General features: G+C 39.2%; 1 protein-coding gene across 3 annotated transcripts in view; it reads left to right on the top strand.

Moving 5' to 3' along the window:
• Window positions 1-12,887, top strand: part of Dsc2 (desmocollin 2) — a 36,427-nt gene extending 23,540 nt beyond the window's left edge. For 2 of the 3 annotated variants that reach the window (XM_023714071.1, XM_023714082.1), the window contains exons 8-16: window positions 2,095-2,229; window positions 2,477-2,662; window positions 4,085-4,341; window positions 4,458-4,600; window positions 6,740-6,964; window positions 9,355-9,591; window positions 10,012-10,136; window positions 11,681-11,938; window positions 12,608-12,887. In XM_023714071.1, the coding sequence (XP_023569839.1) occupies window positions 2,095-2,229; window positions 2,477-2,662; window positions 4,085-4,341; window positions 4,458-4,600; window positions 6,740-6,964; window positions 9,355-9,591; window positions 10,012-10,136; window positions 11,681-11,938; window positions 12,608-12,805 (1,764 nt within the window). In that variant the 3' untranslated portion in view covers window positions 12,806-12,887. Of the gene's footprint in view, window positions 1-2,094; window positions 2,230-2,476; window positions 2,663-4,084; window positions 4,342-4,457; window positions 4,601-6,739; window positions 6,965-9,354; window positions 9,592-10,011; window positions 10,137-11,680; window positions 11,939-12,480; window positions 12,527-12,607 lie in introns of all 3 variants that reach the window. The other variant, XM_023714076.1, reaches the window with a different exon arrangement.
• Window positions 12,888-14,476: the final 1,589 nt, after the last annotated feature.

Below are 14,476 nucleotides of genomic sequence, written 5' to 3'. Positions count from 1 at the left end.
GGGAAATTAGGGTTATATATGGGGAAAAACCTAAAAGCAAAATAAAATCACCACGGCACATTTGGCTTATAAGTCGAACAATCACATAAGTTCTTTCTCTTTTGATAAATGCTCTGTAGAATCAGCTAAAATAATTTGACCTTCAAGATGTTTTGAGTAGTGCAGTAGTAGTTCCCTTCTTCTCATGGAATTATACCCACTTATTGGCCCAGATTCCACTTTTCATTTGTTACCTATATTATTTTCTCTTTTTGTCTGTCTATCTGTCTATCTGTCCGCCTGCCTGCCTGTCTGTCTGTCTCTATTTACTTATCTCTGGCAATGAGGATGAACATAGGGCCTCACCCAAGCCAGGAAAGTGCTGTACCACTGAGCTACATGTGCAGCTCTCTAGTTATCTTGAGATAAGTTCTTCAATTGTCCAGACTGCCCTCTATTTTGCTGTTCTCCTGCCTCAGCTTCCTGAGTAGCTGGGAATGCAGGTATGTGCCGCCTCATCTGGCTCCTTCCACCTTTCTAAGCGTCAAATATTCTTTTCTTCCTGAAGATATCAGCAGTTAATATTTAGGATAACAAAATGTTATTTCTGTGTGTGTGTGTGTGTGTGTGTGTGTATGTGTGTTAAGACAGGCTCTGCAGGGTCTACAGGGTCTCACTATGTAGACTGGATTCGTAGTGATTCTTCTGTGTGCAGCCTCCCAAGCACTGGCATTACAGGCGTGTGCCACCATGCCCAGTCTCAATTGCCATCTCAGTGCGCCCCAGGGTGGGGTTGGCTAGCTGGGGTTGGTGCTTTAATCTGCTACGCTATTTGGCCAGTCTTTCAAAAATTTTATGTCTTGGCTAGTTACCTAATTATTTTCAGCACATCCCAGGGCACTGCAAAGAAAATATTTATTCCATTTTGAAAATATAGTTACATGATTTTATTTTATTTTTTAGTTTTTAGTTTTAGAGATAAGGTCTTACTATGCAGTTCAACCTTGAATTCACTATGTAGCCCAGGCTGGCCTCTAACTTGTGGCAGTCTTCCTGCCTCAGCCTCCAAGTGCTGGGATTACAGATATGCACCACCATGTCCTGCTTTTAAAATTTCTTAAAATTTTATTATTTAGGCTATTGTTTTTCAAGACCAAACATGTGTTAGATTGTAAGGGAGGAGTATATTAGGAAAATTACGTATGCAACGGCATACACATAGTAACTAGTATTATTTGGTGTGTGGGCCCATTATAGCCGAGAAGGTGATAAACTTACTAAGACAAGGTGGCTTTTTAAGAGAAAGGTGAATGTTTTACATAAAAGATTAGGATTGATTTTTGTGTATTATTTTGTCTTAGAAAAAGAGAAGAGTTAGGTAGGAAAGTCAATTACCGCAGCCATTTTAAAGAAAAAGAATCTGAGGCAAAGGAGCCTTTTTGGCTGTCCAGGCTTGCATTTGATTACTTTGAGAGGAGAATAGCGTGCAGGTCTCCTAATTATCTGGCAGAGATGGTACCGTGACCTTGTCTTTGTGCTTCTGGGTCACAATCACGTATGGTCAGGGGAACCATGCCAAGGGGAAGCGTTTTCTTAAACTAAGAACCAGCCTTCTGCAAGATCTGAGGGAGAGGAAGCTTGAAAGCCACTTTTCCTAGAAATGAAAAATCACACTGTATTTTCACATAAACTTAATGATTTTTTAAATAAATGTAAAACATTTCCCAGGAGAGTGTTTCACCTTATTGCTTTATTACAGGACTATTATAAGAGTGATTGGCATCTAGTTTTGAATAGATGGATGAAAAGATAAATATTTAGATGAATTATGTGACAACTTTAAATCTACAATGGCTGTAGCTCTTTCTCTTAGATAGTAACAAAACCAATGAACTGTATGCCCTGTGAATCTGTAGTGCTTTAAATTTGAAAACCTATACTATTTTCTTAAATTGATTGAAAATTGCTAGAAGAAGGAAATTGTTTTTCTAGTACAGGTACACATTGAAATTTAGTAATTTATAAATTATTAATGTAAGGAAAATTATACAAAGTTAGTTTTCCTCTGTAGTACTGTTGCTTTCCCCAATAATGAAATTCCTTCTCTGTTTTTAGGTACTTGATACATACCAGTTGAAAATAAAAGTACAAGACATGGATGGCCAACATTTTGGTTTGCAGACGACTGCCACGTGTATCATAAACATTGGGGACGTGAATGACAACTTGCCAGCCTTTACCCGCACTTCTGTAAGTGTGTGATATTCACAACAGAGAACTGTAGAATCCAGTGTTCATGGTTACGTGTGCACGTCTCTATCTGTGCCTCAGAATTGCAAATGAAATGGACACAATGACATGATAGTGCTTTAGTGTTAAAATTTAAAATCCTGTGAACATGGTGTTTTGAAAATCGGAAGAACAGGGCTTATCTTGTATGGTGGTCTATATTCATGAGGGCTAATACAACTCTCCTTGTTTCTTTTTATCATTTTAGTATGTGACGTCAGTGGAAGAAAACACAGTTGATGTAGAAATCTTACGTGTTACTGTTCAGGATAAAGATTTAGCTAACACTGCTAATTGGAGAGCTAATTATACCATTTTAAAGGGCAATGAAAATGGACGTTTTAAAATTATAACTGATCCCCAAACCAATGAAGGAGTTCTATGCGTGATCAAGGTAAGAAGAAACTAGTGAATTTGTTACTTCTAATTTATAATGTAGTAGAATAACATACTAGAATTGAATGGCAGGGAAGAAATTCTGTCAAGTGTAAGGATACATTGGATTCATAGGTAGATAGAAATGGTATTTTTTCATTTATATAGTGGATTGAATATATTTAGTTTTCACTTTTAAAAGCATGATCTTTAAAAACTCAATCGTAAGTGTTCCGTTAACACGATATAGTATCTACCTTACAACTGATACTTTAACAGTTCAGAAACTAGCATGACTGATGCCAGTAGACCTGGCCAAACTTTCGTCAACTGTTCTTTTTGTTTCTGAGTCAGTGAGTCTCCTTATTTTTCAAATTTCCCAAAAGAGTTACTCTAGGTCAGACCCTTAGAGAAGTGGTATGTAGGTTTATGTGTGCAGTACATGGTATACCCTTAGAATCCAGACTCAGAAGGGAAATCCACTCAAACCACTAAAAGTGTTTATTTTACATCTGAGATCTTGCTTCTCATTCAGGAGCCAGAGAAGTACATAAAGCAATCTGAGCAGCTTTGACCCTGAATAGACATAAGTGTATTTCTGCTGTATCTTTAACTGGAACACAGCTGTATTGTGGGGCTGTGAATTTTGCCTTGTACCTGTTCTCAAGGAGCCTCGATTACACAGGATGAGTCCTTCTCTGCAAAATAATGAAAATTAGCTCAGTTCATGGGTTAACTTCTTTGTTTCAAAGAAGTGACCTTTAAGTCCTGTCCCTTCCTTTGGCTGTCGCCTTTCCCTAAGAGGAAAATTTATCTTTGTGAAATATAAAACCTAAAACAATGTTTTCTTTCATTCTCATTATGATAAAACAATCGAAACAAAACAAAACAAACAGGATACTTCCAGTTTATAAGAAAGGGACTGGAAGAGAAGTTAAAATAAGGAAAGGGTAATGACCATCAATTTTCTATTTTCTTATCTTTGCCTTCTTAACATTTTATAAAAATTTTCTACTGAAACTAGATAAAAATATCTTTTTTTTATCTCAAGAGTTTAAGATATGCTGTCCTAAAATTAATGGTTTAGTAATTAATTATTGGTTATGATATAAGTTCCCAAGATTACATCTGTTAAAATCTGAATACTGCAGCTTCATTAAGTTCCTCATGAAATTGTTATCGGTACCTATTATACTACTGGTGTTAAGTTTACAGTTGAACAAGAGATTTTGTTTTGTTTTTGCCAGTTCCACCAAAATTCTTAATCAATTGAAGGAGTCCCCTCTTTCGACCATGGTTTTTGACATACATTTAATATTCTCATGACCATTCTCGAAATAATAACGTACTTGCATAATTTCAAATTTAAGTTAAATGTCATAGTTATCATTGCCTACTGCTAAGTCATTCGATCTGATTTCCAACTTACTTCCTTTTGTAGCCACTGGATTATGAAGAAACACAACAGGTAACACTGGAAATCGGGGTAACTAATGAGGCGCCATATACCAGAGACCTTACTTCCCAACTAGTGACTAGCACAGCGACAGTTACAGTTATGGTGAAAAATCAGGATGAGGGTCCTGAGTGCAGACCTCCAACCCAGACTGTTCGTATTAAAGAAAATGCACCAGTGGGGACCCAGAGCGACGGCTACAAAGCATATGACCCAGAAACAAGAAGCAACAGTGGCATAAGGTGTGCAGAATTTGTTCGCTCCAAATTTATTGTCTTAAAGATGTATAGCTTTTTCTGGTATTCCTATTATGATTTGACTTTTATTATTTGTCATTTTAATTTCCCATTGTTAACAGGTACAGAAAATTAAGTGATCCCAGAGGGTGGGTCACTCTTGATGAAAATTCAGGATCGATCACACTTCTCCGAAATTTGGATAGAGAAGCAGACTCTATCCACAATGGCGTATACAGCATTACAGTCCTCGCGTCAGATCAAAGTAAGACATTTGTGAAGTCAGCTATGTTATCTTCAGCTACATGCATCCTCAGCTTTTAAATCAACAGTATGCTTTTTATTTATTTAATTATTGGGGGCCCGTGTGGGGAATCAAACCCACAATCTTGTGCATGCTAGGTAAGCACTCTGCCCCGGACTGAGCTGTATCCTCAGACCCAAAGTATCCATTTTTAAAATTGTTTCATAGGGGCTGGAAAGATAGCTCAGTAGAATAAGCACTTGCCTGGCAAGCGCAAGGGCCTGAGTTCAATCCCCGGTTCTGCCAAAATAAATAGAATTGATTCATATACTCACGCTTCTTATTTTTCCCCCAGAATGACATGTAGAGTAGTTGAGAGGTTTGCTCTCATTTACTTCCTGAGGTCTGCTTTTTATCTGATCTTTAGCGTTAGAAGTACTTACAATCTACTCAATGCACAATGGACCCTGTCGCATGTTAATGTTAAATAATCATTGAAGTTGAACAATTGTGTTAATAAAAGTAACTTCAACTTATCTACTTGTTTGCTTTACAAAATTTATTTCATCAGGAAAGTTCATTACAGGGAGATCATACTTATGTTAACATGGTGCATTTCTAGAAGGGAGTTGCAGTCTTTGATAGGAAACTAACGATACCTGTGAGACTAGAATTCAGATTAAGGACATTACTTAAAAGTAAATCACAGTCATGATTAACAGCAAATTATAAAATTAGACAACTAGGAATCCATGTACACATATGAAATACAAAATTATATTCCATGAATCCTATAAAATTGAAGGAAATATGAATATGATGATTTTATATAAGGCTTATCAGTCCATAAAATATGATTGTAGCATACCATACATTGAAAATAAAAATATTAACTATAATAGACATAAATAATGGTGCTTACAAAATTAGAGTTTAGAAGTGATTTAGGTATTCTAATTCTCTCTAAATTAATTCTAGAGTATTCCATGTAATTAATCTCTTGAAATATTCCTTCCCTGCTATCTTATCTATTTTCTTCTACAATTCCTGTTAGAGGAATACTGCTGTTTTATTTGTGCTGGAACTTAAGCTTCACTTTCACTCTTTTTTAATTAATTATCCTTCCTTACATCTTTGAAGATCCCCAAACTATGCCTGCTTCATGCGTATCCTGCATAGAATAAGTTAATCTCTTGACTGGGATTCGGTTGGCTTCCCTACATGTTGGTCTTTTGGAAACTTCACTAAACAGGCTTCTGTCAAATGCAGAGTGTTTGGTTCCCTTTCTGCTGTGCGGCTTTCCTCGTCTACTTCTCTACCCCAACTAGCCATCTTATGCTCCTTCTCTGTGGCCCGTGATTTGGACCTGGTTTGTAGCCTGGTGTCCTGGTGCTCCTGACCCAGGATGACACTCGAACTATCAAGGTCCAGTTGTTGTGTCACAGGCACCCTGGTTTGTTGAGGTTGTGACTGCAGGGCAGTGGATTACACTCTAAGCTCTCTTCTCTGGCTTTCAAAGAGCCCCTGCTCTTCTTTTTATTTATTGTCAGGTGCTCCTGCCTGCCTTCTTCATTACCCCAGATGGTGGCTATATAGAGCATCCTGTCTATCTCCTTGAATTTTTTTGAGGGTTTTTGTTGTTGTTCTTTTTTTTCTTTTCTTTTCTTTTCTTTTCTTTTCTTTTCTTTTCTTTTTTTTTTTGAGACAAGATCTTGCTGTGTAGTCCAGACAGGCCTTGAACTCACTATGTAGCCCAAGTGAGCCTCAAACTCACTGCAGTCCTCCTGCCTCAGCCTCCTGAGTGTCAGGATTACAGGTGTGTGCCATCACACCTGGTTCCTGTTTTAAATATGCTAAGAGCATCTTTCTTAGTAGTCATGTCTTTACTTCTCTTAAAAATCAATTACAACTCCCTTCTGTAAAAACTTCTATGTTTACTGAATTGATTTAATGAATGGATGAATACATCCAAATATTTTCTGTGCAGCCCATTTGAAAGTAACATTTTTCTCTCTAACTTTCTATAAGAGTATAGCATTTGGCTGTGCTTATTACTATAACTTACACATTCCAGTTCTTATTAAATAATAAAATTTTTCTAATGTCTAATTTCCTGGTGAAAAATCACAACATAAAAGATTTTTATTTGCATTTTTCTAGATGGAAAAAGTTGTACTGGAACCTTAGGAATTATCATCGAGGACGTGAATGATAACGGCCCATTCATACCTAGGACTGTAGTGACCATCTGTAAGCCCACCATGTTCTCCGCAGAGATTGTTGCTGTTGACCCAGATGAACCCATAAATGGCCCACCATTTGACTTTAGTTTGGAAAGTTCTGATTCAGAAGTACAGAGACTGTGGAGACTGACAAGAATTAATGGTATATGTTTTAAAACATTGCTTTGGTTTTGTTTTCAACATCAAGATATCTAAAACACTTGTTTTTGGTGAAATAAAAGAATAACTCACCATGTGGGAACCACTAATGTAGAAGGCACGTTTCCTGGAGTCAGTGGGTGGGAAGTGGGTGTCTCTAGGGTCTGCCTGCAGTCCTGTGCCCAGGCTCCTGGAGATGTTTTGTGAACTCTCATCTCCATTTTAACCCCATCCACATAGAATCTTTACATGGTAACAGTGTCCTAGATCCTAAGCACAATGGTCACTGGTTCGTTCCCTAAGCAGGAGACTGAGAAGACTCTCAGAAAGAATGTTCACTGAGGAGTTTGCTTGGGATCAATAGCTGTGCAAGGAAACAAAGCAGACTGGGGGGAAGGAAAAGGCAGGCTGAGACTCAGGCTGGACGGGATAGCCTGGGGAGTCTGAGCAAGGGGCTTTCTAGTATCTTCCTGCGTCCATTCCTTGTTCTGTCTCATTGCTCACTGAGTGGTGTGGGCATCCCAGAGGGGCATAAGTGTGGGCAGGTAGATACATGTGGGGAAGGTGCTGGTTGCCTGCCCAGCAGCTGGGACAGGAAGTCCTTTGGTGCAGGAGGATCTGATGCCCACAAGGGGTGTTCACCACGTCATGCTTCTTTCTGCCCCTGCCATGGCTTATGATTATTTTCTGCCTGTTCTGTTCGTCGTGGGCTTTTCTCCCGACTTGGTTCCTAGTCTGCACTTTTCACGTTAGTCAAGATCAGTGGTGATGAGCGAGGTGGCAGTGAGGGTGACGTCCCTGCATTTCCACATCTACATCACCTCCTCTGTCAGATCTCTCTTCTTCAGCACAGTCCTTCAGTGTTTTGTAATCCTGGGTTTTCAGTGAATGTGTTTTGCTTCTTTTTATGAGAAATGAAGAAAGAAAAGTTGTGAAAGAATGTGACACGTGGGTGCAATGGGACAAAAAGAACTGAGGACATGTAGAAAGAAGTTAAGGTGCTGTGTTATGAAGCCCGTTTTGTGAGCTGCTGAGAGTTTGGGATTTCTTAAAAACAGTATTCTGATTGTGCATGTCACAGTGTAGGGTTCAACTGTTCTTTCATTTTGTCTCTTCTACTTCTTTGATATTAAAATGTCATTTTGTTTTAAATACAGTTCATAGGACATGGTAATTTTTAAAAAAAATTCTGGTCCAGCAAAGTAAAACTTTGGCAGCAGCATGTTTGTCAGATCTTTATTTCTTTGTTTTTATGCTGCTGAGAATCTAACCCAAGTCTTGTAGGCACACGCTATACCATTGAGCCCCAAAACTTTGTTACTGTAAAGAGTAACTGGTATGTGAATTTATCTAAAAGCCTGGGAAACACCAAGTTAGAAAAAGAAATACCCAAAGAGAGACTTTCAAATCAGACAGGCTTAGTGTCAAACACAGGCTCCACCATTTGTTATCTCAGTCTGATCATGATATGTATTCTTTTGAAGACCAGTGTATTCATGTGTAAAATAGGATTACTTGGAGAGTAAATGAGATAATGAATGAAACAGACCATGGCACTCAATGAATCATGGGTTTTGTTGAGCTCAGTATTGTTCTGCTTATGCAATAAGCTGTAAACGTGGTTCCTCTTAAAATATTAATTCAACAATACCTTCACCTAAGCATGCACGTTTTTGCTTAAAGCTTCAAACACCACATTAAATTAAGATTTCGTCTTGACAGTTAAACAAAAGAGGCTCTTGTTCTCTACTAGGCATGTGGTGGGCACATTAAAACTTGGGGTATGTCTTGGGCAGTAAACCCAAGAATGTGCAGGCAGGCTTTTGGTCTGGATATTTCTCCTCTTCATTGTTAAAAACCAAAATGTGCCATTGGCCGCCTGCTCCTTGCGCCTGGAGGATGCAGTGTCAGCCGCAGACTTACGAATCCATTTCAAGTCAGGTGTGTTCTGGGTTATCAGAATCAGTCTTTGGCAGTAAATCACAAGTGTGTGTGTGTGCGTGTGTGTACCTGGCACAGTATGTGAACACCAGGTACAGAGAAAAACCCAGAATTTCTGATGGATGAAGGACATAGACACTGACTGGTTTAATGGAATATTTTAAAGAAATGATAAGAATAATCCTCTTAGCAAGCCTGCTAGACATGCCAGAAAGGACTGGTTTATGAACGGATAAAAGGTGTCCTAAGAGCTCAGAGCCTTCTCTCTGCACTAGAGACAGTACAGACAGACTGCTGTGCGCAGCGTGCGGGACGGCTGTGGCTCCAAGCTGCGGGGCGCGCTCCCTTGCAGCCCGCAGGCCCCTAGCACCCGGCTGTAGGGGAGCAGGCCTCCCTAGCTGGCGGCTCGAGGCTTGCGCTCGCCCTAACGCTTACGCTTATTTCATCTTCTAGACACGGCAGCGCGTCTTTCTTACCAGAATGACCCTCCGTTTGGGTCCTACGTGATGCCGGTGCGAGTTACAGACAGACTCGGCCTGTCCTCGGTCACTTCGCTGACAGTCCGGCTGTGCGACTGCGTGACCCCAGCGGAGTGCGATGTGCGCTCCATGGAGCGGCAGGGAGGCGGCGCGGTGCGGCTGGGGCCGTGGGCCATCCTGGCCATCCTGCTGGGCGTGGCGCTGCTGTTCTGTAAGTTTGTCTGTCCAGTTCAAATTACTAGCTTCACAGGAACTCTCAGCACACATTCGTAGCATCAACACTATTTCCTGTTGCCGGTCGTTTGCACGTAGCCGCATTTCTGCTTAACACACTAATGTAGTTAAAATCTTTTAAGTGCACTTACACGTAGTGCTTTTATTGTCACAGATATAAAATTTGGTATAAAACAATAGCACGTGTGGTGTATTTGTAGCCTATCCGTTCAGGGCAGACTTTTCTACTGAATACCACTTTGACACCAGCAGTCACACTTCATGTCCTAAAAAGTGGTTTTCTTTCAATACACAGTCTTATTTATGCTGCGTCTGTGTAGCGATCATTGTGAATTCATAACTTCACATCATTTATGACAGATTTAAAGAAAGTACGGGACTTCCTTTGTCCCTCCAGGTGTCCTGTTTACATTAGTGTGTGCGGCTTCGAGGGCAACCAGAGAAGTGAAAGCACTTCCCGACGATTTAGCCCAGCAGAACCTGATCGTGTCAAACACCGAAGCTCCTGGAGATGACAAAGTGGTAAGATGTCTGTGTTTTGTTTTTTCAGATGAGTGCAAGCGAGGGGTATTGGCACAGGCCCGTACTCCCAGCACCCCGTGAGGCTGAGGCAGGAGGACTGCAGGACTGAGAACCACTTGGGCAGTTTAGCAAGCTCCTGTTTCAAAATAAGAAGTGACAGCTAACTGGGCACTAAATGCAGTGTGAAGGACTTGGGTTCATTCTGCAGTCACACACACACACACAACACACACAGTCTGAAGGATGAGTTGCCAGTAGATACTCCTTCCAAAAGTACCTTTTTTGGTGCCAAGTTTTTAATTATTATTATTTTTTTATTTTATTTTCTGGTATTGGGGATTAAACTTGGGACTTTGCTCTTGCCAGGCAAGCACTTCTCCCACTGAGCTCTATCCCTAGCCCAAAGTTTTTAGCTATTAGATAACTTGCCACAAAATGGCATCTGTCTCATGGCATAGGGAAGATAAGCTTGATTCCCTGGTGATACATACTTTTCACTTTGTCCATCTGGTGTTCCTTAATGACATCCTTTCGCCTGTCATTACAGTCTATTTCAAATATTTTTTAACCTTTAACTGAGGTTTTGAGGGACTTTTTTTTTTTTTTTCCATCTACTTAAACTGTTGCTTATGCTGTAAAAAGGTTGCATTTAATTAGTCACAGGTCACCAGCGTAGTTGTTTTAATTTTTTTCTGGCAACAGTAATAAAATCACTACAGCTTTGATCTTCATGGGAAGAAGTTTAATGGACTCTTTCTGGCTGTAACGTGGGTTTCAAAACAGCCTGAAGCTGAATATCTAAAATAGCAATTTTAGGAAGTGGCTGGTCACTATGACTTTTCCTAGCCCTGTATGTAGAAGAGGAGCTAGCAGATTTCCTATAAAAACATAATTGATGATCAGAACAGGAAAGATGAGACAAAAGTGTGATGGATTTAGGAAGGAATTGGTGGGGGGGGACCCTTAGGTTACAGGAGGATGTCCTAAGACATAGACTCCTAATGGCCAAAACTTTGATGTTTCCCCTGCTCAATTCATGATTTGTGTGTGTTCAGGTTGTACGAATTTATTATTACAGCTAAGATATTTACAGCAGCTTTATTCTTCTTTAGTTGATGGAAACTGAATTCAACACTGAATAAAAGTCTGGTCAGGATTTCAGTTTCTACTGTAGTCAGGTAAAGGGACATGGATCTCAATTAAGAAAGTGAATACACATGAGAAAGAAGTACTGATTTCGAGGGGTGAGATCCAGGAAAGATGTGAGGGCTGAAGTTGTGCAGCACCCAAAGCAGCTTTTAAACAGGGAGGAGACTTCAAGCCTTTTGGTTTGTCAGCAGGTGCTAACCACTGACATCTGAATTTGTTTTGCTATGTTAGACGCTACGTTGGGATTGCGATAGTTAAGTACTCAGAATCGCCTGCCTTCAGAGAGCTTATCTCCTAGCACACAAAGTAAACCAGACATGTGCTACTCAGTGCTTTTCTATTTCTCTGTTGTTGTTCATTTCTGTATTTGTGGACATAAATTGTTTTCGTTTCAGTATTCCACAAATGCCTTCACGACCCATACCATGGGCGTTTCTGGTCAGGGAACCTGTGGTGCAGTGGGATCTGGAGTCAGAAACGGCGGGCAGGAGACCATAGAGATGGTGAAAGGAGGACAGCAGACCGTGGACGCCTACCGGGGTGCTGGGCACGTCCACACCCTGGATCGCTGCAGGGGGGGACATGTGGAGATGGAGAACTCTCGGTACACGTACTCCGAGTGGCACAATTTCACCCAGCCCCGACTTGGTGAAGTGAGTTTCTCTGTATTCTCTAAATCTATTGTGATATCTTGTAAACTTTACATAAATAATAGCCATTTCGTGTTTAGAATTTAGAATTTTGTTTTCAATTATGAACCTATTCACTGGGAAATGATTCTTTTTTTGATTCAGTTATCTTCAGATTTGAGTGGTTATTTACTTTCCCTAATATTTTCCTTGTTTTTTAGTAGTCTTCCTTACATAAAATGTTTAAATTACTCTTTCATGACTTTGTGCTGCTATTTCACACGTGTCTGCTCTGATGTTAGAGAGCAGAGGTGTGACACCGGCGACATAAGCGGGCACCATTAGTATGCCAGTCTGGGAAGATCTGAGCTCACCTCCATTTGGGTTCAGTTTTGATGGCTAGGTCTCCACTTCCAGCCATCATCTTGGATGGGGAAAGCAATAATCACTTAAAATGAACACGTGTGTACTTGGTGCCGAGGGGTGACTGTAAGAGACGTGCTTTATGCTGAATATCTAACGCGATTTTACGATAGAGACCAATCATGTGCATTTTTTACATATAGGAATCCATTAGAGGACACACTCTGATTAAAAATTAAACAATGAAAGGTAAATCAAAGCAATTATTTTTGAGGGTAAGTTTTGGTGTTTAAGATAATAATAATACAATCTGTGCTTTCCTCTTGGCAGAAGGTGCACCTGTGTGACCAAGACGACAACCACAGGCACGCTGCAGACTACGTCCTTCCGTACAACTATGAGGGCAGGGGGTCGGCGGCTGGCTCTGTAGGCTGCTGCAGCGACCGACAGGACGAAGACGGCCTTGAGTTTTTGGATCATTTAGAACCGAAATTTAGGACACTAGCAGAAGTATGCATGGAGAGATGAACAGAGTCCAGTTAGTCAACAAAAGGCAGTGGCGTTAGCATCTATCTTTTCTCCTTTTAATTACAAACCAAGAATTAAACAAACAAAACAAAACAAAACCAAAAAAAAAAAAAAGAAGAAGAAGAAGAAGATACTCTTATTTGGAGCTTTTCCCTTTTATTTTTGTGGAATCCCCTTGGCTAGAGATTCATTTTCCGGGAGACTGAATATTTTTAGTAGATCCACAGATGGAAAATGTAAGGAAATTTGTGTTATTGTTTACATTTGGACATGACAGCAGCCAACTCATAGTGCAATAAAATTTAAGCAATTTAAGTCTATAGTTACAGACTACTTGAAGCACAACCTAATGGAAGATTGTAGAGGATGCTATTTCCAGCTAACTAGTTAATTGTTCGCATGGTGCTTGGAAACTGGTTTCTCAAACATTTTAAAGTGTATATACTGTTTGCTGTTTTGTTCTTGTATCATGGCCCTTCTTCATAAAGCAAAGGGAGATTTCTGATCAGGTGTTGACTGTTATTATAATTCTGTTTTAGTAGAATTATTTTTAGGTTCTATTCTGTGTAGAATCCTGCACTGAATATATATTTTCTGTTACCTACTTAGTGAGTTTTAAATTTCAAAACTGCTTTCAGGATGCATTTTTACTCTTGCAAGTCTTTTGTCTTTGTAATGACCAATAGTCTCAGTCTCTCTCTCTCTCTTTCTCTCTCTCTCTGTCTCTGTCTCTGTCTCTGTCTCTCTCTTTTTCTCTTTCTCTCTGTGTCTTTCTCACACAGATACACATACACAATTGATTTCTTTCCTATGTGTTTAAAATCTCTATTTGGGTGAATTCAAATATTTTTAAAAATTGTCTCAGTTTTTCTCTTAAAACATGAATTATTCTTTGTTTAATGTAAGCCTATCTATTCTTGGTATTTTTTCTAAAAATCAATGGAATGTTGATTTTATTGTTTTGAGTGTCTTGGTGATTGCTTGGTTACTTCCTCAACCTTTAGTTTTACCATTAAAACTATAGAACTGTGTCATGATTTTACTAGGGACACCGTCCTGTTACCAAAAGGAATGGTGAGCTGAGCAGTAGGATGGGACATTTACTGGGTAGCAACGCATTTTTAGTTCATATCTTTAGTGCAGTTTATAGATGGAAAATAGTGATGGTTTTTTGAAATAAGCTTTGAAATTCAGGGATCTTGAATGCTATCTGAGATAACATTTTTATAACTTTTAAGATGAAATTACCACTCCTCTGTACATGTGTGTAAAGTTATTGTTACTGTTTTGTGATTACTGTTTTTAACAATGGTATGGGCCAAACTATTGAAATTTTGAAACAAGAAGACAAAATGAAACTTATCAGCCAACCTAATCCAGACCAGATTTCAAGTAAATTTCGGTCAATAAATGTCTGCTAACTATATGGATATTCTAAATGCATTTTTAATATTTAGGATTGTTAATGATGTTTATGTCACCAGTTCACAAGGTTGGCTTAAAACATTGTTCAGAGGTGCCACTAAGTAATTATTTCATAACTAATTATTTGAAACTTATTTCTTCAATTGTTTCTTTACTGCTCAATCAAAAATAAAGTCCCAGAGTTATTTTTAATAAATTATGTGTAAAATTCTTGTCTATTGCTAGTTATATTAAAGTAAATTAAAC

Source organism: Octodon degus, unplaced genomic scaffold, assembly GCF_000260255.1.
Source record: "Octodon degus isolate 3935 unplaced genomic scaffold, OctDeg1.0 scaffold00003, whole genome shotgun sequence".
Lineage (NCBI taxonomy): Eukaryota > Metazoa > Chordata > Mammalia > Rodentia > Octodontidae > Octodon > Octodon degus.
The sequence above is the reverse complement of the archived record's forward strand: the minus strand, read 5'-3'. Positions and strand labels throughout refer to the sequence as shown.